Source organism: Protopterus annectens, chromosome 3.part0 (genome assembly GCF_019279795.1).
Source record: "Protopterus annectens isolate FY-2018-M chromosome 3.part0, PAN1.0, whole genome shotgun sequence".
Classification (NCBI taxonomy): domain Eukaryota; kingdom Metazoa; phylum Chordata; order Ceratodontiformes; family Protopteridae; genus Protopterus; species Protopterus annectens.
In genome coordinates this window covers 1,849,448,958-1,849,474,957 of record NC_056731.1, presented here as the reverse complement: position 1 = coordinate 1,849,474,957, position 26,000 = coordinate 1,849,448,958, and the positions used below count along the sequence as shown (strand labels likewise).

At 38.8% G+C, this 26,000-nt stretch overlaps 1 protein-coding gene across 1 annotated transcript in view; it reads left to right on the top strand.

The window, feature by feature from the left end:
* Positions 1 to 26,000, top strand: part of OBSCN (obscurin, cytoskeletal calmodulin and titin-interacting RhoGEF) — a 4,979,884-nt gene that overhangs the window by 2,005,928 nt on the left and 2,947,956 nt on the right. The window contains exon 34 of the mRNA XM_044066040.1: positions 7,013 to 7,117. Within this exon, the coding sequence (XP_043921975.1) occupies positions 7,013 to 7,117 (105 nt within the window). The remainder of the gene's footprint in view (positions 1 to 7,012; positions 7,118 to 26,000) is intronic.

Here is a 26,000-nt window from a genome sequence, read left to right as displayed (position 1 = left end):
GTGCTTTGTATGGTACATGCCAAACTGGTCATTATACTCAATTATGGGCCGGATAAGTGCCAAGTATAGAGGGGTTATAACCTGTTTTGCTGTTGAGATGATACCTTTACTAATCAAGTGTGCTACATAGAAGGCTTTCCTTACTACAGTAGACACATGGCGGTCAAAGTTAAGGTCACAGTCATCTTGTGATCCCAGGTCCCTTACCACTTTGTGAGTACTTAGGTTATTGTTGTTGACTTGATAGTGTGAAGGGACATTGTGCTGAAGGGAGTGATGAAGCATTTCTTTGCATTCAGTTTGAGAACTTGACTAAACACCAGTCCTTGGTCTGAGTGAGACCTTCCTGGACATCATTTGGGGATTCAGTGATTGCACCTAGTTTGCAGTCGTCTGCAAACTTAGTCAGCCACAACCCCTTAGTTTTGACCTGAACTTCTGAGAAGTATATACCAAACAGTAGTGGGCCTAGCACTGACCCCTGTGGCACCCACCCGCTGGTAACAGGTTGGCTGGTTGATGCTCACTTTGATAGTGCTTTTCTGGTTCGTGAGACAGTTAGCAACCCATCTTACAATAAAGATGTTTACATTCAGTTTGCTAAGTTTATCAGTAATGCCTGAATGTGGTATTATGTCGAAAGCCTTTATCAAGTCGAGGTATGCTGTGTGCCCTGGTCACATTTTCAAACAAGTCCACCAGATTTAACAGGCAGGATCTGCCCTTGACAAAGCCGAATTGGGTAGGATCCAGGGTATGGAGGTCACCTATGTCTTTATTTATGAGGTCCATAATGATATATTCCATGGCCTTACAGATGAGGCTGATCAGGCCTATAGATCTGTAATTCCCTGGGTCTGTTGCTAGGCCACCAGTGTGGAGGGGAATAACTGTTGCTGTTCTCCATTCTGCAGGAACAAAGCATGTGGTTAGGTTATGATTGAAAAGGGTACTTAGTGGTGATGCTAGTTCATGTTTTAGACTGTTTAGAAGACAGCCTGAGATGTTGTCTGGTCTCACAGTGGCTGTGTTTTTTTGCCTCGGACAAGGTTTTGAGGACCTGCTCTTTAAATATGTAGGGTGGGGGGAAGTTTGGGGGAAAGTTTGTGATAAGTTAGGAGGGGGTAAGGGAGTGAAATTTTCGCCAAACTTATCCATTAGCAGGTTTGCTATCACTGTGGGGTCAGTGTCTGTGTGATACCATTGGCCATTAGGTCTGCACATGCTTGGGTCCTACCTTTTAGGCTACGTACATAGCTTTAAAAGGCTTTATAGTTAACCTTGGCTGTACTTGCTAAGTTTCTCTCAAAGGGGACCTTGGAGGATTTGACAAGTTGTCTTATTTGCCTGTTGAGGCTGAGGAGGGTGCTTTTCCATTGTTGGGGCCTTGCCTTTGTTTTCTTGGACATTAGCTTTTTGTGTTTTTTGTAAAGTTTGTTGATGCTAGATGTTCAAACCAAGTCCAAGGTACTCAGGAAAGATGCCACCAGCAGCTAAGATCTAGTTGAAGCAGTTTTTAATAAAATAACACTTACATAAACACATACACTTTAAAACAACACCGTTTTTGTTTTTACCAAGTAGACTTCCATCAGATGTGGATGGACAGCTACAATAATGCTTTTATACCTTTCTAAAACACAAGTTAGCCGATAAAATTGAGCAAGTAGTTAAAAAACTAATTATCATAAATTTCATGAATATCCATGACCTTATGGAGTTTCTAGACAGTGTAAAACATTTACTTAAAAAATGTATAACAGTTTGTTAAAAAAATAAATATTCAAGTCATACTCTCTAAAATGGTTTAAAACACACTTCAAAATGTATAAAATGTACTGATTGATTTATTTAATCTTAAAAGAAATTTGCCATAAAATCAGATTCTAGGTATCTTTCCTGACGACCTTGACCTTGGTTTTCGTGAAATTTTGGTGCTTTTGCTGTTTTTTGTGGATTGATGCTAGATGTCCACCATGGCAGCTTGTGTTTACTTGGGGCTCTGGCTTTAATTCTTTCTGGTACAGCCGAGTTTATACACATATGCCAATGATTGTACAGGGCTTTAGTGTAAGCTTCGGCATGGTTACCAATTCCAGCTTGGGGTGGAGCTTGGAATGCATTTATACCTTCACGTAGGAGGGTGTAGTTTGCCTTGGTGAAGTTGTTTTAGTCTGACCCTTTTAATGCCAGATATAAAATCTGTTAAACTGTCGGGCAGTTCTACACATGTGGCTGTATCTTTCTTAATTCTGCCTACTAAAGGACATGAAACTCAGATGGCTGTGCACAACTTAAAAAAGCTGATTTTTCTAAACATTGCAGCAGACTTGTCATATATTTGGAAGAGTACCTTCTCATCATTACTTGATGAAACACAGTGGGACACAAAAAGAAACTTATGAATTAGTCAAGTGGTATGCCTTTCTTTGTATATCTGCACTTTTGTAGAGCATTTGACTCTGTCTTAGCCAGTACAAGTAACCATAAAGTCAACCTTTTTTTTTATTAGGTAGCTAGAATGAAAGCAAAACAGTTGTCCTGTTTTATTGTACATGATATTAGCTAGTATGTCTACGAGTTTCCCATAGGGATCCCTGTTGGGAGCAGTGCTAATTATCTGTTTGTTTTTCAGTTTTCCTAAATAATTGTTGCTGTCTAAGCAATACTGAGAACTGTAAAGTGAGTATACTGTTCACTGTAGCAGGGAACACCGAAAACCTAAATAATTGCTCAAGGTATGGTAGTACCCTGGTCAACAAAATTAAGCCTGCAGTTTCACATTAGAAAATGCTGCCTCATCCTTATTGGGAATAACATAATTTGAAAACCAGGCAACATAAACTGGCATATTTTGAGTTGGTAGAATATATCAAAGATCTTGGTTTTATCATCCAGAACAATCTTGGTGTTAAGTTTAATGATATTCAAATTAAAAATAAGGTCAGTAAGCTACTTGGTCTTCTACTAAGGTCTGTATGTTCTAAGAACCTTGTCTGCTGTATTGTTCACCTTGTATAAAACCCTAATTAAAGCAGTTTTTGAGTTCATTGTTATATTGTTCTTAGGCACAAGCTGAACTTTGTTGAAATCAGTACAAAGAAAGCAAGTGTACTAAGAGGATATCTCAGTTAAAAAATAAGGATTTCCAAATGTCTGAAACTTACTAACCTCTCTACTGTATAATATATACCTGTATAACAAGAAATACTTGTTATGCATTCAGCATTACAAACCATGCTGAATATTATTAGTAGCAACTGTGTTTAGGACAGCTATGTTGTACCCCAAAAATTGGTTAGTCATGATTTTACAAAATTTAAAATCAATTAAAATAATACTGGAAAGCTAGATAGATTTATTACTTAGTCAATTCCTAGACTGTGGAACAAGGTTCCAGTTAATATTGGAGTTAATAGAACATCTACCTAAATTACACCAAAGTAAAAAAAAAAAAGTACTGACCTTTAGGTCAGGGTGTGTTAAGTTTTTTTGTTTTAAACAAAAAACATCTTTATTAAATTTTCATGTATAGGCCATGGTGGTGCAGCGGTTAGCGTTGTCGCCTCACAGCAAGAGGTTCTCCCATTCGATTCTTGGCTGGAGCGCCTTCTGTGTGGAGTCTGCATGTCCTCCCCATGGTCGAGTGATGCTAAAGACATGCACGTAGGTGTGAGCGTGAATGGGTGTGCCTTCTTTGAAGGTTGGGCGTCGGGCTGGCAACTCGGCACCATAAAAATCCACTACCAATCATCAGAGGACTGGAGTTCTGCTGTGGTGACCCCTAACTGGGAAAAGCCGAAAGACTTTTATTAAATTTTCATGTATGATGTAGGCACTCTTACATTTATATAAATGTAAATAAACCATAATGACACAATCTCAGTTGCAAACATTATACCTTACCAACCGTGCCAACACAACTGTAGCTGTAAACATTATACACCAACTTTTAATATTTCCAGTCATTGTCAGTCATCCATTACATAGCTCATTCAAATCCTGCCTTTGTTTAAACCTCTTTCCTCCTCTGCATGAATTGATCCCACAATTCCCATTTTTCCTATGTAATTTGCTCCTACTCTTTTCCAAAGATCCCAGTTCCAGTTGTTTTATCTCTGTTACTATCTTTATTACTTCTAGTAAAGTTGGTTTAGACTTTGATTTCCATTTTCTAGTAATTGCTTTTTTGGCAGCTATTATAACTAGACGCAGGAAGGCCTTACTATGTCTAGGCAATTCTGATTCTGTCTCATAGCTCAAAAAATAATTTCCCTAGTTACTCCAGTTTGCTCACCCAGCACCTCCGACAGTGCAGACTGCAGGGAATCTTTAAAGTCTGACAACTCATTACGCTCCCAGAAAATATGTTCTCATTACCTCTTTCATCCCCATCACACCTCCAACATTTGCTGTCTGTCTGAGGAAAAATTATTTGGAGCCTGTTTGGGGTATAAAAATACAAATGTAAACACTTCCAGGCAAAGATCCTAAATCTTCTAAATTTTGTTGCATAGGGGTGTGTTAAGTTTGAGCACAGTGTGAAAGACTGTGTTCCTTGGCATTCTCTGAGCAAGAACAGTTGCCCTGAAACTTATGAGGGTATATTGTTTATTAAACAATTACCGTAGCTGGTGCACATCATTAAGAGCAAACATTTTACCCTGAAATACATTTGATTAGTTTCCACCCAAGCTCGTTCTGAGCTGTGTTACCTCTGCAAAGCTGCATCTGAAGTTTTTTTCCCTTATTCTGAGCTACGAGCACTGGATTCACACAGCAGTTATTGCCTGAAATCTATATTTCTTCTTGAAGCTTTTAAGTCATTTTAAGGTGTTTTGACATTGTGGTTTTGTGCTTTGTTGCCTTGTAACTCATATGAGCCTATCATAGTCAGTGTATAACATTGTGACTACCATATCTGTGCTATGCTTTGACAAATAAATCATAACATCTAGTTGATTTCCATTTTTTTAATGTTTTTATAACTTGTTAACTGGGTAGGTGAAATGATTCAGTGATGCTTTAGCAGTCAGGAGGCGTGTCAAAAAGTCAAAGAGAGTGATGGCTTTAACAATGAGAGTATTAGTAATGATTAATTGATAACAATGACCATTCAAAAACTGAGGGTGATAAAAACTGCAGAAGTTGTGAATGCAGTATGTACATTATATTAACAATAAGAATAATAATGTACATTAACAGTGAATGTTACATTACATTAACAATGAAAACAACACCAAGAAATACTACATTATACAAAAACTGTAAACAATATATAAATATCAATACATTTTAAATGCAGAGATCTCATACTTGACAGTGATTTAGTTCTACAGAGTTAGAAATTGTTTTGATATAATGAAATACAAGAAAAAGAAGAATGCATGAATGCAATTTAAATGAGCTATCCTTTGTATACATTATTTACACTGTTTATAGTAGTGAAGATTATGCAAGGGTGCAAGGTATAATTCGTTGGGTGGAGTAGTAAGACTTGTTAAATAGTGGATGTTAATATTTCTTTGGTTAAAACATTAGTTAACATAAATTAACATATTGGGCCCGATTCCAAAAGGCTTGCTGTCACTGTAATTGACCACTTACACTGACAGCAGGCTGAGAGCAGCTCTTTTGGAATCTGGCCCCTGGTATAAGCCTGTTTATTGATAGGTCTTACATTGAAGTAAATCACTTACACTGAGAGCGAGTCTTTCAGAATCGGAGTAGACTTACACTGAGAATAACTCTTTTGGAGTCTGGCCCACTGTTTCTGTAGCAGATTGATATAGATAGTGTCCTGTTTATATTTTTGTAAATGTTTATGATACTAAATTGAGAGTTTTAAAGCCCTGAGAAATACTTTTAGTTCTTCTGTCTTTCCTAAACTTTATATGTGAAAAACAGAGATGAAATGCATGTTAACTTAAATTAATAAATGTACAGATATTGCCTGAAATTCAGAAACTGGTATTGTATTGCAATGTGCAAGCTTGATGTGGGTAGGTTTGTTCAGTTTGTTATGGGTTTCCAATTCAGAAACCAGTGTAGTGTCAGTGTGTTAAGATGGCTCCAGTCCATAGCTCTACACCAGTCTCTCTGGCAAAGGCTGCAACAGTACAAGGGTATGGTTGACACCATGTGGACATCTCCAGAATTTTTCACTGCAATCGGAATAGCTCAGTAGAGTAATTCAAAGAATGACTTAACTGTGTTGCTTAGGGAGTGCATAAAACAAAAATACATGTCATCTTTTGACAGAATATACCCATTCATCCTGTGGTAGGAGCAGAGATATTAGCTACGCTCGAATTAAGTTTTGTGTGTGTGTGTGTGTGTGTGTGTGTGTGTGTGTGTGTGTGTGTGTGTGGATGGATGTGGGCATGATTGCAGCCATTTGGATCTCTATGAGTGTGTGTGTGTGTGGGGGGGGGGGGCATTTGAGTAGGCTCCATGCTGAATGGGTTACTAGTAGAAACAGTAACAATGTAGTATTCATTTCAGAGATATGATAACAAGCCTAATAAGCCACTAATCATCTGTTGCTCAGTGTAGCTTTATCATATCTCTGAATTGCAGTATATCACCATCACACTGTTGGGATTTGGACATTACCCACATAATGCTGATAGTAGTATGTTTTTTTAATCTAGATTTATTTTTTATGTTCTAAATGAGCTGTAAAGTAGTGACTTGTTTATTAAAATTACCTAAGGACACATGCCCACAGAAGGGAGCCATTGAGACTGCAATCGCTGGAAGATAATATCTGGGAAGGCAGCTGAACTGCTGAACATTTCTTTGTTCTTTGGCCTTATAGCACATTATTGTACAAAACTAAGTTGTATTCAGGGCATGTCTCCATGGTAGCACAGATGTGTTTTAACTTCTTTTTAGGAATAACAGTACAGATATACCCTGGTATTAGATCTCTGTGAGTAAACCTTTGATTGACTCTAAAAACTTTAAAAAAAACTTCTATTTATGCCATTCTTTGTATACTTTCTTTCAGGAAAGACTTTTATGCTGATTTTCAGAAATGTGACTGCTTCTGATGCAGGAGAAATCAAGTTTGTTGCTGAAAATGCAACAAGTACTGCACAACTTTTAGTTAAAGGTAAGTTATTTATCTGTAATAATCTAGTACTTATTTATTTTTAACTTGGTATATCCACCATATACCTAGCACATACATAGCCTATTTTCAGGGGACACCTGATGTGAAACTCTCTATACACTAAATACAGTAGTGCACTTAATAATACAATGCTAAAGTACAAATTGAGAAAACATGCAGTAAGTCCGGTAGTACAATTAAACATGCACAAAGAAGTAAAATGAAATACATTATGGTGGCCCTGTATATTATAGGCTATGCTCACTGTAAGTGTTGTGCGCACTGTTATGTACACTGAGGTTAGATCAAGTGAGTGATAATATTCGTAAGGTTGGCATAGAAGGTTAATATGGTTTATACAGTACTGGCATAAGTATAGTGTACTAATAACTGTAGGATGGATCATACCAGCATCCTATGAAATTTATTTTTTTATGTAAGTGTATGGAGTGCCAGGAGGACCAGCCTGTTTTTATAGAAACTTAGTTCACAACTGTCCCAATGACATCTGGAGTTCAGCTAGCAGTCCTTGTGGCTGCAGGGCAGCTGGCAGAGATCACTGAGTGATGAGGTCTGTCAGTCTGAGTGGGTGCATCACCACCAGTGGTGGAAACTAGTGAGGTGGTTAAGTGCAATGTGTAGAGTCACATTCCTTTTACCAGTAGTAGTGGATGAGTACCTGAGATCATTATAGCATTTCAAGAATCATGCATGTTTGAGGGCTGCATCTTGCATCACAAGACTGAGTCTATGTGATATTTGGAATCCTGTGCCAAGCAGATCTCCGCCATCTTCCAGGTGTGTGCTATACGCTTGATTCTTCTTCTCTTCCAGCTGTTCCCATTAGAGGTCGCCATAGCGGATCATCTGTTTCTATTTCTTCCTGTCCTCTGCATCTTGCTCTGTCACACCAACCACCTGTATGTCCTCTCTCACCACATCCATAAACCTTATCTTAGGCCTTCCTCTTTTCCTCTTACCTGACAGCTCCATCCTTAGCATCCTTTTCCCAATATACCCATCATCCCTTCTCAGCACATGTCCAAACCAACGCAGTCTCGCCTCTCTGACTTTGTTTCCAAACGATCCAACCTGAGCTGACCCTCTAATATACTGATTCCTAATCCTGTCCATGCTTGTCACACCCAGTGCAAATCTTAGCATCTTTAACTCTGCCACTTCCAGCTCTGACTCTTGCCTTTTTGTCAATGCCACCTTCTTCAACCCATACAACATAGCTGGTCTCACTACCCTTTTGTAGACCTTCCCTTTCACTCTTACTGGTACCCGTCTGTCACAAATCACTCCTGACACTCTTCTCCACCCATTCTACCCTGCCTGTACTCTCTTCTTCACCTCTTTTCCACACTCACCATTACTCTGAACTGTTGATCCCAAGTACTTAAACTCTTCCACCTTCAGCAACTCAAATCCCTGCATCCTCACCATTCCTCTATCCTCCCTCTCATACACACACACATATTCTGTCTTAGTCCTGCTGACCTTCATTCCTCTCCTCTCTAGAGCATATCTCCACCTCTCCAGGGTCTCCTCAACCTGGTCCCTACTCTCACTACAGATCACAATGTCATCTGCAAACATCATAGTCCATGGGGCCTCCTGTCTGATCTCGTCTGTCAACCTGTCCATCACCATTGCAAATAAGAAAGGGCTCGGAGTTGATCCTTGATGTAATCCTACCTCCACCTTAAACGGGTCTGTCACTCCCACTGCAGATTTCACCACTGTCACACTACCCTCATACATATCCTGTACCACTCTTACATACTTCTCTGCCACTCCTGACTTCCTCATACAGTACCACAACTCCTCTCTAGGCACCCTATCATATGCTTTCTCCAAGTCCACAAAGACACAATGCAACTCCTTCTGACCTTCCCTATATTTCTCCATCAACAGTTTCAGAGTAAACGTTGCATCTATATTGCTCTTTCCCGGCATGAAACCATACTGCTGATCGCTAATCATCACCTCCTTTCTTAACCTAGCTTCCACTTCTCTTTCCCATAACTTCAAGCTGTGAATGATCAGTTTTATCCCTCTGTAGTTACTACAACTCTGCACATCACCCTTATTCTTAAAAATAGGTACCAAAACACTTTTTCTCCACTCCTCAGGCATCCTCTGACTTTCCAAGCTTTCAGTAAACAATCTGGTTAAGACCTCCACTGCCATTTCTCCTAAGCACCTCCATGCTTCCACTGGTATGTCATCTGGACCAACAGCCTTTCCATTATTCATCCTCTTCATAGCTGTCCATACTTCCTCCTTGCTAATCTGTTTCACTTCCTGGTTCACTATCCCCACTTCATCCAACCTTCTCTCTCTCTCATTCTTTATTCATCAGCCCCTCAAAGTACTCTTTCCATCTGTTCAACACACTCTTCTCGCTTGTGAGTACGTTTCCCTCACTATCCTTTATCACCCTTACCCGCTGCACATCTTTCCTAGCTCGGTCCCTCTGTCTAGCCAATTGGTACAGGTCCTTTCCTCCCTCTTTAGTGTCCAACCTTTCATACAACTCTCCATATGCCTTATCCTTAGCCTTCGCCACCTATCTCTTTGCCATGCTCCTCATCTCCTTGTACTCCTGTCTACTTTCTTCATCTCTCTGACAATCCCACTTCTTCGCCAGTCTCTTCCTCTTTATACTCTCCTGTACTTCCTCATTCCACCACCAGGTCTCCTTATTCTCCTTCCTCTGTCCAGATGTCACACCAAGCACCTTTCTAGCTGTCTCCCTTACCATCTCTGCTGTAGTTACCCAGCTGTTCGGTAACTTTTCACTGCCCCCAGTGTCTGTTTTTACCCTTCCCTGAACTCCACCTTACGGTCACCCTTTTTCAACTTCCACCATTTGATCCTCGGCACTGCTCTCACACTTGTCCTCCTCTTCTTGATCACCAACATCATCCTACAGACTACCATTCTATGCTGCCTAACTACACTTTCTCCTGTCACCACTTTACAGTCTCCAATCTCCTTCAGTCTGGCCCTCCTGCATAGGATATAATCCACCTGTGTGCATCTTCTTCCACTCTTGCACGTTATTCTATACTCCTCCCTCTTCTTAAAATACGTATTCACCACAGCCATGTCCATCCTTTTCGCAAAATCCACTACCATCTGGCCTTCTGCATTCCTCTCCTTAACACCATACCTGCCCATCACTTCCTCATCCCCTCTGTTCCCTTCACCAACACGCCCATTGAAATCCGCTCCAATCACCAGTCTCTCACCTTTGGGTACACTCACCACTATTCATCAAACTCACTCCAAAATTTTTCTTTCTCATCCATCGCACACCCGACTTGCGGAGAGTATGTACTAACAACATTCATTATTACACCATCAATTTCCAGCTTCATAAACATCACTCTATCTGACACTCTTTTCACCTCCAAAACACTCTTGGCATACTGTTCCTTCAGGATAATCCCTATCCCATTTCTCCTCCCATTCACACCATGATAGAACAATTTGAACCCACCTCATATACACCTGGCCTTACTCCCCTTCCATCTGGTCTCTTGCACACACAATATATCAACCTTCCTTCTCTCCATCATATCAGCCAGCTCTCTCCCATTCAAAGTTCCTACCCTCACTACTACACTCCTAACCTTCTTCTTCTCTTTCTGCTTTCGGGCCATGTCTTCCCCCTCTTCTTCTCCCTCTCCTCCTTCGGCCAACAGTAGCCCAATTTCCACCAGCTCCCTGTTGGCTAACAGTACTTGTGGTGGTTGTTGTTAACCCGGGCCTCAACCGATCCGGTATGGAAATCTGTATTGTTGTCTGCATATGTTACTTGACAGAGGTTTTACACTGGATGCCCTTCCTAACGTAACCCTCCCCATTTATCCAGGCTTGGGACCGGCACAAAGAAATGCACTGGCTTGTGCATCCTCAGTGGCTGTAGGCTTGATTCCTGCTCTATAATGTACCATCAGGGACAACAGTCCTAGAGCAAGTGGTGATGGATTAATGTATTTAGTGCCTTCTGTGGTGGTACAAAGAAATGAACAGATTCAGCCAGTACTAGACTGATAACCTGGCTAAATTTAAATGCTGATATAAAGAAATTGTCGTCAGCAGGTTTCTGGTTGACATGTACTGTGGAACCACTTTCCTATGGTGGGAAGTTGGGCTGAGGGACAGGGAAGTAGGAGGTAGCTTGAAGGTGTAGTATGAATATTCATTTAAGCATTCAGAGCTGCATATCAACAACATGAAGTTTATAACTACTCTTGTTGATATGTGAGTCATGTTGTTTTTTCTGCCTCTTTGATCTTTTGTTTGCATATTTAACCCACACGTTGTGTATTGTTGCACTCAGCAATTTACCATTTAACACCATCCTACATTACGCATAAAGTGCTTATTAGCATTTTTGACCATTTGGCAAGAACAGTTCTTCCAGCATTAACTTCATTTAGCATTTGTTAAATTTGTTTTCACCATACTGATGCCACTGAAAGTTAAAGATCATCTTTAACCTCAATAACATCAGCTCAGTGAAAACGTGAAATGTGCCCTCAGACTTTAATGGATGTATTCTGCACAGAAGAAACACATGCATTAAAGTCTTGGCAGAGCCCTTAGTTGATGCCATCAAGGGAAATTCTAAATTTATTTGGGCCATGTTTTGAATAAAAAAATTAACAAAGCTTTTTATTCAAAATATGGCTCAAATAAATGCAGAATGACAAGATCAAGATGCATTGCAATAGTTAACCTAATCATCTCCCACAGTGGACTCTTAAGGTACACTTTGAGAAAAAAGTGTTAATGTTACAAAATTAGACAAGAATATTTCAATGAAAATGCATAATGCATTTTTTTTTTCTTTGGGAAATGGTTTTCACCCTGATTGCTTCAAGAGTGAATCCATTGCAGCTGTACTTCCCATTAGAAGCACATACGTAATGTTGTCATCCTTGTTTTTACATTCACAAAATGTGTTTGAGTTCTTCATGGGAATTCTGACTGATAATTTTTCTAAGCAGTAATTAGCAGGACTTTAATGGAGCTGGCCAAGCTATTAATCAGAGTCATATCATACAGCCCGCAAGGCCTGAGACACCATAGGTTCATAGGTGTGCTAATGACTACAAGGGTCTTTTTAAGACTAACCATGCACCCCAAATCTCTGACAAGTTCTAGTACTCTACATAAGTGTAAGCAGGGGCTTGGGAAATGAAACATTTACAAGCTGGGCCCTGGAAGATGAACCATTTACAAGCTGCCTGTCCATTAGGGACATAGTTACCAAACCAGGAATGAATTTCCTGCTCCCCATCCATTTGTTCCAGTTACACTTGAATTGGGTTAGGGAGGACGTCTGCTTCATATGGAAAGGGAGGAAGCCTGTTCCAGAAAAGGGGTAGTCTCTGGGATACATACCTGTCTGTCCAGCAGTTCCTGTTTATATCACAGGCAAGGTTTAAGTCTTTGGAATGGGTAATTCTGGTGCTGTTTGTTTTGCAGATTTACAGGAGGTCCATCATGGTGGGGTCTGGCAGTGCCTTACATGCCAGGCATAGATCTCCCCTCGACAGTCTGTAGGAGACTGAATACAGGGATAAGGCCTTGTGGCGATCTGCATAGGACATGTTACTTACAACATATATTATTTTAGTGGGGAACCTCTGTGAAAGTTCCAGTTGCTGGTTGCGCTTTGGTAGTTACATACCAAAGGGTGAGTTATACTCAATGATAAGTCTGATAAATGCCAAATACAGTGGAACCATGACCTCCTTGGACCTAGATGCCATAATCTTGTTCATAAGTGTACAACACCGAATGATTTTCTCAGTACTGTGGACATGTGATGGTCAAAGGCTAGATTGCTGTCTATGTGTGCCCCTAAGTCTCTGACTACTGACTCAACTTTTAGGGGTGTGTTGGCAATATGATATTTACCAAGGGTGGATGGCTTCCCAAAGGATACTGTTATTCATTTCTTGACATGTAGTTTTAGTTCATGACTCTGACACCAGCTATTTGTTGGTGTCAGCCCTTCCTGGAAAATATTTGTGTCGGTAGGGGATTCTGTGACTGTTGCTAATTTGCAGTCACCTGCAAATTAATCAGCCGGAGGCCATTGACATTGGCCTTGATTTAAGATAAGTAAATGCCAAAAAGTAGGGGTCCCAGGACCAATTTCTGAGGGACTCTTCTTGTAACTGGCCTGTTTTTAGAGGTGGACTTGCCAATTTTAACTTCCTGGGTCCTGTCTGTGAGCCAGCTGGCTATCCACTGGGAGACATAAGTGTTTATACCTAACTTCATGAGCTTGTCAACAATGCCTGATTAGGGTATTGTGTCAAATACCTTGGCCAGGTCAAGCTAGGCAGTATAAACTGTTTTGTCCTCATCCATTGTTTTAGTGACTTTCTCAAAGAAGTCCACCAGGTTGAGTAGGCATGACATGCCTTTGACAAAACCAAACTGAGTTGGGGCTAGTGTGTGGAGGTTATCTAAGACATTATTGATCGTTTCCATGATAATTTCTTCCATGGCTTTGCATATGGGACTAGAGAGACTTATTGCTCTGTCTGTTATTTCCAGGGTCTGTAGATGCCCCACCTTTGTACAGAGGGATGGCTGTTACTGTCCTCCATTCATGAGGCACCAAACCTGTTTGGAGCCTACCTTTCAAGTGTAACCCCAGATGGCCTGATAGGTCATGTTTCATACTGTTTAAAAGGCATCCTGGGATAATGTCTGGGCCCAGTGATGCAGTGTTCTTGGCCTTCCAGAGACCATTGAGGACCTGTTCCCTAGTGATAGTACAGGGATTTATATTTGATGTTTCCTAAGGGGAAGTTGAGAGGGAGAGAGGAGTAAAGTAGGAGAAGAATTTGTTGGTCAGTAGGTTTTCTGTGTCTTCTGGCTCAGTATAGGTGGTTCCATTAACAATAACAATAAGTTAATAATAACATTAACAATAAGTTAGAACTGTTGTTACTGTTTTTTATCAAGTACTTGTTTTGGTAACTGTAATAGTTCAAGAAGATTCTGTTTTTTTTTTTTTTTATTTTGGTTATTTTATTATTATTTATTTACAGGTCTTGTTGATACTATAAAATATTTCTGCTGTGACAATGTGAAAAGTGCAGATATTAATTCAGAGGGCTTCTGTAGTGGAATTTTCTCTTCTGAAATCTGCACCTTGGCACAGTCCAGTGTTTTCTGTAGTTTCAGTGTTCAGAGGTTTGTTCATCTTGGATCAGTGAAGGTTGTGATGCTACAGTCAAGACTAAGGGAGCACGTCCATTCCCATAATTTTTATTTATTTTGTACTCCCTAAAGGAGGATCATCTGTGGGGGAGCTGCAATGATTAGTAGTCTGTGCCTTTCTTCCCTTTTCTCTGAGCATTGTGCATTTTATGCTTCTGTACTTGTAATGATGTACTGATTATACACACTGATTTTTTTCTGCTTTCCTTGGCTACAGTGGGCTATATCTCAGCATTTGTTGCCACGTTTGAGTACCTTACATACAGTATTTGGCTGTACTTCCATTGCCTTTGCCTTATCAGTGTTCAAACCAACTAATTTTTTTGTTTGTAGTATCAACTCAAGAGACCTTTTTAAGCCTAACCGTGCTTCCCAATAAAATTTGATAGGTCTTGGTTTCCAAGGGTTTTCTGTACATACACATATATATTTATACATACATACATACATATATATATATATATATATATATATATATATATATATATATATATCATTGGGCATGGGTAGCTGAGCATTTGCAAACTTCCTGTCTCTAACAGAGAGGTGCCAGACCAGTAGTATATTTACAGTCCCCCATCCACTGATCCAAGTTTTGCTTGAATTAGTGCAATGATAAACTGTGCTTCACATGGAAGGAAAGCCTGTTTCAGAGAAAGGGAAGCCTGTGAGTCACGTACCTGTCCCCCAGCATGCCCTGCTTATGTTGCAGGAAAGGCTTAAGTTCAGTGATTAGGTGTTTCTGCTCCTGTTTGTTTTACAGATATGCAACAGGTCCATTAAGGCTGGATCTGAGGATGCTGTGTAGGCCAGGCTTAGGTTGTCTCTCAGCAGTTTGTAAGAGACTGTGTATAAGGACAAAGTTTTGAAACAGTCCACATAGTGCTTGTTTTCTACATCATGTATTCTTTATTTCTTTCCTTATTTCTTTCTACACCATGTATTCTTTATTTCTTTCCTTATTTATTTTATTTTATTTTACAATTGTTAACCAGGTAGAGTCCAGCTGGGCAAGTAGCCCATTGTCAGCGGAGACCTGGGGAGATAAGCTCCATAACAATAGTACAAAAAGAGTACAACAATTTTTAAAATTATTTACAAACAGTATACAAAAAAGTTTGACAGTTGCCAACAATCACAATTTACAAAAAGTGAATGTAAAACAGAAAACATTACATTTGTTAAGCTTTATTGCAGGCAGTGATATGAAACTCATTAGATACATAACTAAAAACCATTGTGGCATTTTCATTTGGAAAAAGTAAGACAAGAAGATAGCAGAATAGAAAACATTTGATCGAAGGCATGAGAAAACTAGTCAGGAGTATTACAAGAGCATAGCCATTGTTGAATAAGGTATTCCTCTAGGAGTTTTTTGAAGCTATGACGATCTGTGTTTTTTAAGATATTCTGGGGTAATAGGTTCCACTGTTTGGCTACTTTGAAGGAGAAGAGAGAGTCGCCGAAGTAATTATGGGACTTTGTAACCTTGAGTATAAGTTTATTGGATGATCTAAGGGTCCTGGGGTTGGTATTTAATTGCACTATGTTGGAGAGTGCAGGGCAGTTTTCAGGTTTGTGGATAATACAGTGGGCAGTGGTGAGCTGATTGAACAGTAACAGATTAGTGTAATTTTTGAAGAGCAAGGCAACGATGGGCCCTTTTGGGTATATTAGCAGCATATTTTGCTATTTTGTTATAGCAGGAATCTAGTAGATGTAAATCAGACTTGTGCAGGTTAGTGAAAAGTTGAGAAGAGTAGATAGGATGTGGGATCTGGCTGTGGCTAGTCTGGCATTTTGTTTAAGGTAAGGTTTGGCTCTATATAGAACACCAAGTTTGATGTGAACTTTCTTTATTGTGAGTGGTATGTGTTTATTGAATGTTAGGTTGTTGTCTATCGTGACACCAAGTAGTTTTGTTTGGTTAACTGGTACTATTATAGTGCCATTAGTGGAGTAGATGGAGAGAGGAGGTGGGTTTGCTTTGCATTTCCTGTTAGAGAAGGTGATTAATTTTGTTTTGTTTGGTTTTAGGATGAGTCGAAGGTCATTTAGGTAATTTTCAATATCTAGAAATGACTTTTGCAGTTTATCTTGGAGTTCTTCGGGTGTGGGAGCAGAGCAAGTAAGAGTAGCGTTGTCAGCATATTGAATAATAGAAGCAGATTTAGTGGCAGTGTTTAGACTATTTGTGAATATAATAGAAAGGAGAGGGCCAAGGATGGAACCTTGAGGAACCACAGTAGAGACTGGGAGGAGAGTGGAGAGTTTATTATCCCATTTAGTTGCCTGTTGTTGATTAGTAAGGTAGCTAAACAACCAGTTGAGAGCTGTAGAGTTTAGGTTGAAACAGGCTAGAGTGTTGAGTAGTAGTTGGTGGGATACCATATCAAAAGCTTTGGACATATCAAGGAATATAGTAGGAACTAGTTGTCCATTGTTTTTGAGGAGATTTATGTAGTATGAGGGCTGTGGATGTACTGTGTTTTGGACAGAAGAAGTGCTGTGAACTAGACAGGAGGTTATTTGTAGTGAGGTGGTCTAGGAGCTGCTTATGGATACATTTCTGTAAGATTTTGACTAGGGGTGAGAGAATGGCAATAGGCCAATAATTAGAGAGATCTTTAGATGGGCCTCTCTTGTGGAGCGGGATGATATGAGATATTTTCGATAGTATGGGGGCATATGGCTTTGAGATGGAACAATTGATTAGGATAGATACGGGATAGGCGATGGAGCTTGCAGCAGTTTTTAAGAAGTCAATTCCTGAGATCACTACAGTTGTTATATATGACTGGCCAGTTACATACAGAAGGGGCATTGTACTCAGTGAATGGTCTTATGAGAGTGGAGTACACCTGAGCAGTGATTTGTGTGGATCTAGTTGCCATACCCCTGCTTATAAGTTGTACAGCATAGAATAATTTCCTTACTATAGTAGACACATGATGGTCAAATGCCAAATCACAGTCTATATGCACTCCCAAATCCCTAACTACAGAGTCCACTCTTAAGTGGTGTATTGTCAATGTAGTAGTTTGCTGGAGTGGGCATCTTTTTGAAAGATACTGTGATGCACTTTTTGGCACTGAGTTTTAGACCATGACTCCAACACAAGTTATTAGTCTGAATCAGTCCTTCTTGGAGGATAGTTGTAACTTGGGAGGATTCAGTAACTGCACACAATTTGCTGACATCTGCAGATCTGATCAGCCAGAGGCCCTTGATGTTAGTCTTGACCACAGAGAATTTGATGCCATACAGGGGCAGCCCAGCCCAAAGCTCTGAGGCCACCCATTAGTAATTGTCCTTTTTTCTGGAAGAAGACTCCCCTGTTCTAATTTCTTGGGTCCAGTCTGTAAGCCAGTTGGCTATCCAGCAGATGATGTAGGGATTTATAACTAGTTTAGTGAGATTTTCTACAATGTGTGAGTGGGGCATTGTGTCAGCGGCTTGGCCAGGTTAAGTTAGACAGTATGCACCATAATGCCTTCATCCATTTCTTTGGTGACCTTCTTGAAGAAGTCTACTAGCTTAACTAAGCAAGAACTGGCATTGACAAATCCAATCTAATTTAGGTTCTATGTTTGTGAGCTACCTATGTCATCATTTAGGATATCCATAATTATTTTCTCCATAACTTTATATATCAGGCTAGTCAGGCTTATGGGTTGATAATTCCCCAAGTCCATGAATGACCCACCCTTGTGCAGTGAGATAACTGGTGAAGTTCTCCATTCATTTGGCACAAAGCCTGTTTGGAAGCTGTGGTTAAGTAGTGTGTCTCATGATTCCAGTAGTTCAGGTTCATGCTATAAAGGAGGCATCCAGGAATATTTTCAGGACCCATTTCAAGTTTCATGCCATTAAGGAGGGTGATTATTGGTACTGATAGCATTCTAGAGTTTAGATGTTGGAAGATTTGGTGAGGGTTTTTCTTACAAGTAGAATCAGATGAGTGAAAATGTTTTCAAAATCAGCTCATGAGTTAGTACCACGAAAGTTAAAACAATATAACAAGTAGAGGTAACATAGCTAATGTGTTGGATAGTAAGTTAGTCCTGGATTGTAATTTAGCGCTGATGTTGAATTTTGTGCTTGGACTGACTACAGGCTTTAGCATTCTGATATTTCACATATTCTGGCAGCACTGCATCACTGAATTTTGTCTGCACTTCTCCTGTAGCTTTGCACTGCACATTTCAGTTACTTAGTCACATTTCTGTTAACTTGCAAATCTACTACCATTTTTCACATGGACCGCATTAATTCTTTTAATCATGCAAGTGTCTTTGTCCAAAATATCAGATTGCTTTAACTGTATTTGCAAAGTGGCATCTTCAAACAGCAGCTTACCTTATGTTTGTTCACCCCTTAACCAACTCTGTAGGCTTGACTTCATTTTGTAACCATAATAAGACAGTAAAGACATGCCGTAGGTGGATTGGACACTCTAAATTGGCCCTAGGCGTGAGTGCGTGCGTCTGTGTGTGCCTTCTGTGGAAGGTTGGCAACTCGACACTGTAAAAAACTCCACTGCCAATCATGAGTGGACAGGTGATCCGCTGTGGCGACCCCTAACCGGGAAAAAGCCGAAAGAAGAAGAAAAAAAAGACAGTAGCAAACATGCACTTACTCCTTTTTTGTTGGAACACAACATTTTAAATGTCAAGTGTGCCTCTCTATATTCCCTCCTGCACTAGTGTATAATTTAAAAATATCTGATTTGCAATTTATGCATCACTTCTCAGACCAAATGTTTGGCTAATTTTTGAATGCAATAACTCTTGTGTTTGACTTGCATAGTATCCTCATTCACCAGATGGGTTGCACTCACAAACACTTCTAATTTTGGCTGCTCATTTTATTTGACAACATTAATATTTTGCCACTGCAGCTTTTTGTATTTTAAACACTAAGTTAAATGTTTTTGCCTGCCCACAATCTACCGGTTTGATTTTATGTTCACATTGGGCCTTATAATGCCTGTAATCACAGTATTTACAATGGGTGTAGTTCTTGCCCTCTTATTTGTAACAAGTCCTGTCTTGTTTGCCACAAAGAGAAACCCCATGACGTCTATTTCATTTCTATTTAATTATTTCACTGTTTTTTGCAGTCTCAAAGTTTTATTTAATACACTGTCTCAGTTTGTCATATTTCCTTCAGATGTAGTCTTCACTTGCACATTTCACAACTTCTTCCCACATCATGTTTCGGCAGCCTTTACTAGTGTTAAATTAGCATCTTGCTAACAGATTTCCCCTTAGTTTTTTTAATACCTTTATTTAATTATCTCTTAAGACATAGGCAAGTATACATTTATGTAAAAGAAAACAAACTATATTAACAAGTTCCCAGTTATAAACATTATGCATCACACTAAGCCTTCTGTATAACTATCGTCAACATAAATTGTTTAACTCCTGCCTTCCCTTAAGTCTCACTCCTCCTCCAAAACATTATTCTGTGTGTGTTGTTCTCACAGTTTCCATGTTATTTCTATGTGATTTTATCCTACCGTATTCTAAAGATCCCAGTTCCATCTCTGATGCAATATTCAGTACTTCAGATACTGTTGGTTTAGACTTTATTTTCCATTTTTTAGCAATTGCTTTCTGGCAACCAACAGAATTAAATTTAACAAGGCCTTACTGTGTCTAGGGAATTCAGATCCAGTGTCCCAGCTCAAAAAAAAATTTCCTTAGTTACATCCATTTGCTCACTCAATATTTCTGAAAAAGTACTCTGTAGGGAATTTTTAAAGTGTGCCAACTCATTACACTCTCCCAGTTATTTCTTTCTTCCCCATCATACCTCTAATATTTGGCATCTACCTGAGGAAGATTTTTTTGGAGTTTTCTTGGAGTATAAAAATACCTGTTGGAAACATTTCCAAGGAAAATCCTAAATTTTCTAGACTTTTTTATATACTTGGGAACAGTACATATGTCCTTCCATTGATACCTTGCGAGTTGCTTATACAGTTTTTCTTCGCAGTCTTTTCTCTAGTTATCATGCAATATTTTATCAGTAGGTTCTGTTCTAGATTCAACTGAAAATTCTGCCAGAGCAGGACTTTCACTTAGAATTCCCGTCCCTTTCTCTTTGCCTATACTCTGGAACCAACTGCTGACAGGAAAGGCAGGTCTCTCATCAGCAGGCCAGATGTCTTCTAAGTCCCTTCCCATTCTGTTAGCTTTCACTCTCTAGTTATTAGTTCCTTTGCTTTTTTTCTCCAGTAAATTGCAGACCACTCTTGCCTATTATATGTACCCTAATTGCAGTCATCCCTATCGGCAAAATCTCCTTGCTGCATTCTTGTGTTGGTTTAGTTCTTAGAATACTTTCTGCTACTTTATGAATATAATATTCTGTATGTCTGTTGTCTTCTCTTTAAGGATCTGCATCCAAAATCCCACTGTCTCCTTATTTCATGAATTTCCCCCCTGCTTCATTATCATCCCTTTCCACTTTGAATTGTAACTTTCTGCTTCTGTTACATATATGAGTTTTAACAGTGTACCGCTAAAATATCCCTTCAAATCAGGTAGTTCTAAACCACCTTTTTCAATTAGAAGGCTCAGCATGTCCCTCTTGACCCTTGCTCTCTTAACCTCCCAGATACATCCCTTCAACTCTTTGTTATTTATTATCGACAACTTCTCCTCTGGTTGATAAAAATATGCCTTACCTGTATATAAAACTAAAAGGACTAAAAACACTTTCACTGCTTGTGTCTTGCTATCCATGTCAGTAAATAAGTGCTTTCAGTTTCTCAGTTTTTGTGTTATCTTTTACATAATATCTTCCCACATATAGTACTTAGTTGCCATAAAAGAATCCTTTTAAATCCATACCATAAATACTTCATTGTATCATGCCCCCATAATTATGTGTATTGTTGAACCAGTTCATGTATGGGTACATATTTTATAGTTATATGCTGAAAAGACATGAAACTGTCTCAAAATGTTCTACAACACTGAGATGTCCATTTCTGGTTTTATTTGGTACAAAATAATATTATCTGCAAATAAAACCAAATTTTCTTGATTACCATTCAAATTATATCCTTAACTTTCTGAGTCTCTTTGCCAATGGATCTAAATCCAGTGCAAATAACAAAGGAGAAAGAATACACCCTGCCTGGTTTCTGTGTTCGGATACAACTTATCAGAGACAAACCCTCACACTTTATTTTCTCCTTCCAATCCCTCATGTATTCTCCTAACTGACCTTATTATATTATTTGGGAATGCAAATGCTTCCATTTCCATAGTCATAAAATCCCAGTTTACTGTGTCAAATGTTTTTTTTGCATCAGTACCCAACAACAACAACAACAACTGTATTTTCTTATATTCTCCTTCCTCTGGATCATCATTTTTCGGTTAATATTGTCAAATGTTACCTCCACAAAACCACATTGATCAATATCTATCAATTTTGGCAACACCTTTGCCATTATTATAGCTAGTATGGGCATGAACACTTTGTAATCATGGTTTAAAATTACAGTGGACCTATATGAAGCTAGGTCTAATGGATGTTTGCCATCATTGACTATTACAGCCACCACAGGTTTTTTATGGTATGTTGGTGCTTTCCCTCCTTTTAAAATACCGTTAAACAAAACCTTCAGAATCTTTATCAATTTCTTTCCTCATAGCTTCCAAACTTGTACATGAAGTTCCATTAAATGTGCCAAGGTTAGAAGAAGATGAGGCTCAATTAGGAATAGGATAGGAGGAGATGAGATAAAAATGGTGATGTATAACCAATCAACAGGATAGTCCCCTGGAAGAGATGGTATTCCTATGGAAGTTTGGAAGTTGGGAGGGTAAAACTGACAAAGATCTGTAAGGTTTTGTTTAACAGTATTATAAGAGGAGGGAAGCACCAACATCCTGGAAAAAAGTGGTGGCTGTAATACCAAAAGAGGTTAAAGACCCATCAGATCCAGCTTCATACAGGCCATTTCAATCCTAAGCCAAGACTATAAAGTGTTTATGTTTATAATGGCTAAAAGAATGGCAGAGGTGATGCCAAAATTGATAGACATAGATCAGTGTGGTTTTGTGGATGGGAGGCAAACAATTGACAACATTAACAGAATATTGATGATCCAGAGGGAAGCCAAATGTAAGAAAATATCACTGTTGTTTGTGGGTCTTGATGTAGAGAAAACATTTAACAGAGTAAGACAGGAGTTTATGAGCAAGGCAATGGAAGCATTTCCATTCCTTGATAAAATTATAAGGTTGATTAGGAAAATATATGAGGAGTTGGAGGTGAAAATTAAAGTGGATCAGTTTGGGTTCCTCTCTGGTAATTTTTGTTACAGCATAGGAACTAGGGCCAGGGGTGTCCTCTTTCTCCTTTGTTATTTGCATTATATTTAGAACCATTGGCAAAGAAAATAAGAGACTCAGAAATTCAATGATATAATTGGTATGGTAGTCAACAAAAGTTGGCTGTATTTGCAGATGATATTATTTTATGTTTGTTTGTCTTTTCGGCTTTTCCCGGTTAGGGGTTGCCACAGCAGAACTCTGGTCTGCTAATGATTGGCAGTCGATTTTTATGGTGCCGAGTTTCCAGCCTGAATCCCAACCTTCAGCGAAGGCACGCCCATTCACGCATGTCTTTCGAAGGGCACTCGACCGCGGGGAGGACATACAGACTCCACACAGAAGGCACTCCGGCCAAGAATCGAACAGGAGAACCTCTTGCTGTGAGGCAACAACGTTACCGCTGTACCACCACCATATTTTATATGAGATAAATTCAGAAACGGACATTTCAGGGTTTGGAACATTTTTAGGCAATTTCAAATCTTTTTGGGATACAAAATTAAATAAGCTAAAACAAAAGCAATAGCTGTAAATTATGTACCCACACACATAAAGTGGTTCAGCAATATCCATATTTATGGGGACATGATAAAATAAAGTACTTAGGAGTATGGATTAAAAAGGATTCTGGTGTGGCAGCGAAGGATATGTGGGAAGAGACTAGACAAAAGATAATACAAAAACTGAGAAATTGGAAGCTTTGTTATATGGGTATGGATAGCAAGACGCAAGCAGTTAAAGTGATTTTAGTCCCTTTAGTTTTATACACAGGTCAAGCATATTTTTATCAACTGGAAGAGAAATTGTGGATAGCAATTAATAAAGAGCTAAAGGATTTTATCTGGGAGTGGAAGACAGCAAGAGTCAATTGGGATAACCTGATTCTTCTAACTGAACAAGGTGGTTTGGATTTACCCAATTTGAAGTGGTATTTCAGAGCTACACAGTTAAGGCTCCTATACATAGCACAAGCAGAAACCTATAATTCAAAGTGGAAAGCGATGATGCTGAAACAGGGTGGAAGCTGAAGAAACAAGGGGAGACTTGGATTTTGGATGCAGTTTCTTAAAGAAAATAACCATGCAGAATGTTATATTCATAAAGTATCAGAAAGTATTGTAAGAACTAAGCCAACAGATTCTGTTGATATGGGTGACTGCAATTAGGGATACAGACAGTAGGCAAAAGGGGGCTGGAATTTATTTGAGAAAACTGGTAAGAGAACCAAGTTATTGGGTGCAAATAATTAGAGAGGGAAGGGTAATAGAATGTGAAGAGACCAAGAATGTATTTGAACTGCAGGACAGAGATTGCCTTTCCTATCAAGGATTGATATCAGAGTATAGGCAAAGAGAAAGAATTGGGGGTATCTTAAGTGAAAGACCAGCATTGGTTGAATTTTTTGTAGAATCTAGAACAGAAGCTGCTCTTAAAAAAGGAATAATTAGTAGAGCATACAAAATATTGCATAATAAATATAAGAATCAATTAGAGGAGGTTAGAAAGGATTGGGAAGAGAGATTGGATAAAGCAATTCACAAAGAAACAATGGAGGGATATATGTATGTCTCCTAAATATGCAACAAAGTCTAGACGATTTAGAATCTGCTTGAAAATGTTACATAGGTGCTTTTTACACCAAAGAATTTTTCCTCAGGTAGACAGCAAATGTCGGAGGTGTGATGGGAAAGAAAGAAGTAACTGGGAACCTATTTTCTGGGAGTGTAATGAGCTGGCAGACTTTAATGATTCCCTGCAGACTGTTCTGTCAGAGATACTGGGTGAGCAAATTCATGTGACTAAGGAAATCATTTTTTGAGCTATGATGCAGAATCGGAATTGGCTAGACTTAGTAAGGCCTTCCTGAGTCTGATTATGGTCTCTTCCCACAAAAACAGTCACTAGAAAATGGAAATCAAAGTCTAAACCAGGGGTGTCCAACCTTTTCAGTTGCAAGGGCCGCATTGAGTCAACAGAAATGGTCTGGGGGCAAACAGCAAGTGAGGACCAAAAAAAAAAAAAAAAAAAAAAAAAAAGTCTCTCGCATAAACTGAAGAGCAAAAAAAAAAATATATATATATATATATATATATATATATATATATATATATATATATATATATGCGGACTAATACAAAGTCGAAAAACAAATGAACATTTATTACAACACACAAACTGATAAAATACTATGACTTCCTGTGTAACTTTATTAAACAGTTGTTAAATACCAAATTTCTCAACCTAGCTAACAGATATTTCCCCCATAAATTAATTTTAATGATTGACTGCATTCCAGAACAGACATAAAATGGTAACAGCATCGGTATCAAAAAAGAAAAAAAAAAAAGTCTGTAACGACACGGCAAAAGACCACAGGTATATGCAGACTAATACAAAGTCGAAAAACAAATGAACATTAAAAGAAAATTGCAGCACACATACAGATAAAATACTATGACTTCCTGTGTAACTTTATTAAACAGCTGTTGAATACCAAATTTCTCAACCTAGCTAACATATATTTCCCCCATAAATTAATTTTAATGATTGACTGCATTTCAGAACAGACATAAAATGGTAACAGCATCGGTATCAAAGAAGTTTTGTCCAGGGTGAAATATCATGCATGAGCAACAAGCCCTAATCATGACAGACAAAGCCAGACTACTATTTACATTTAGACAAGTCCTAAATATGCATTGCACATAGATGGTTAGGTATGAATAACAAATTCTGACTTGTTTTAACAGGTAAAAGACATTACTTGAGTGACAAACTATTGGGAAAATCTTATTTCTTGAGTAATAAGATCAAACATTCATGAGCTAACTCCCATCTAATCATAGACATCGCTATCAGATGTTTCTCTTTCAGAACAAATATTGTCCCTGTACATTTTCAAGATGTGTTTTTCCTTATCCAGAGATAAGGAAAAAAGGAAAGAGAATTATGTCAGTTTGGTATTGGGATACTATATGAGTTTCAGTAATTCAGCTTTTGTTATTATCTGTCAGAGTAAGCACAGAAGAACAAAACTTCAGTTAAAGTAATTGGGCCCCAACAAATGGGTTTACAAATAATGTTGCCTCTTTCTCTCATCTCTTTGTGTTTGACAGAGTTTGTGCTGGAGAAAACAAACAGCTTGACATTAATTACAATAAAGCTTAAGACACTGCAAGAAAACTGGATCAGTTTCTTACTTTTTTGGGAAATCTCCATACAAATAATAAATAAGTATTCTACTTTTGTATTAGCATAAT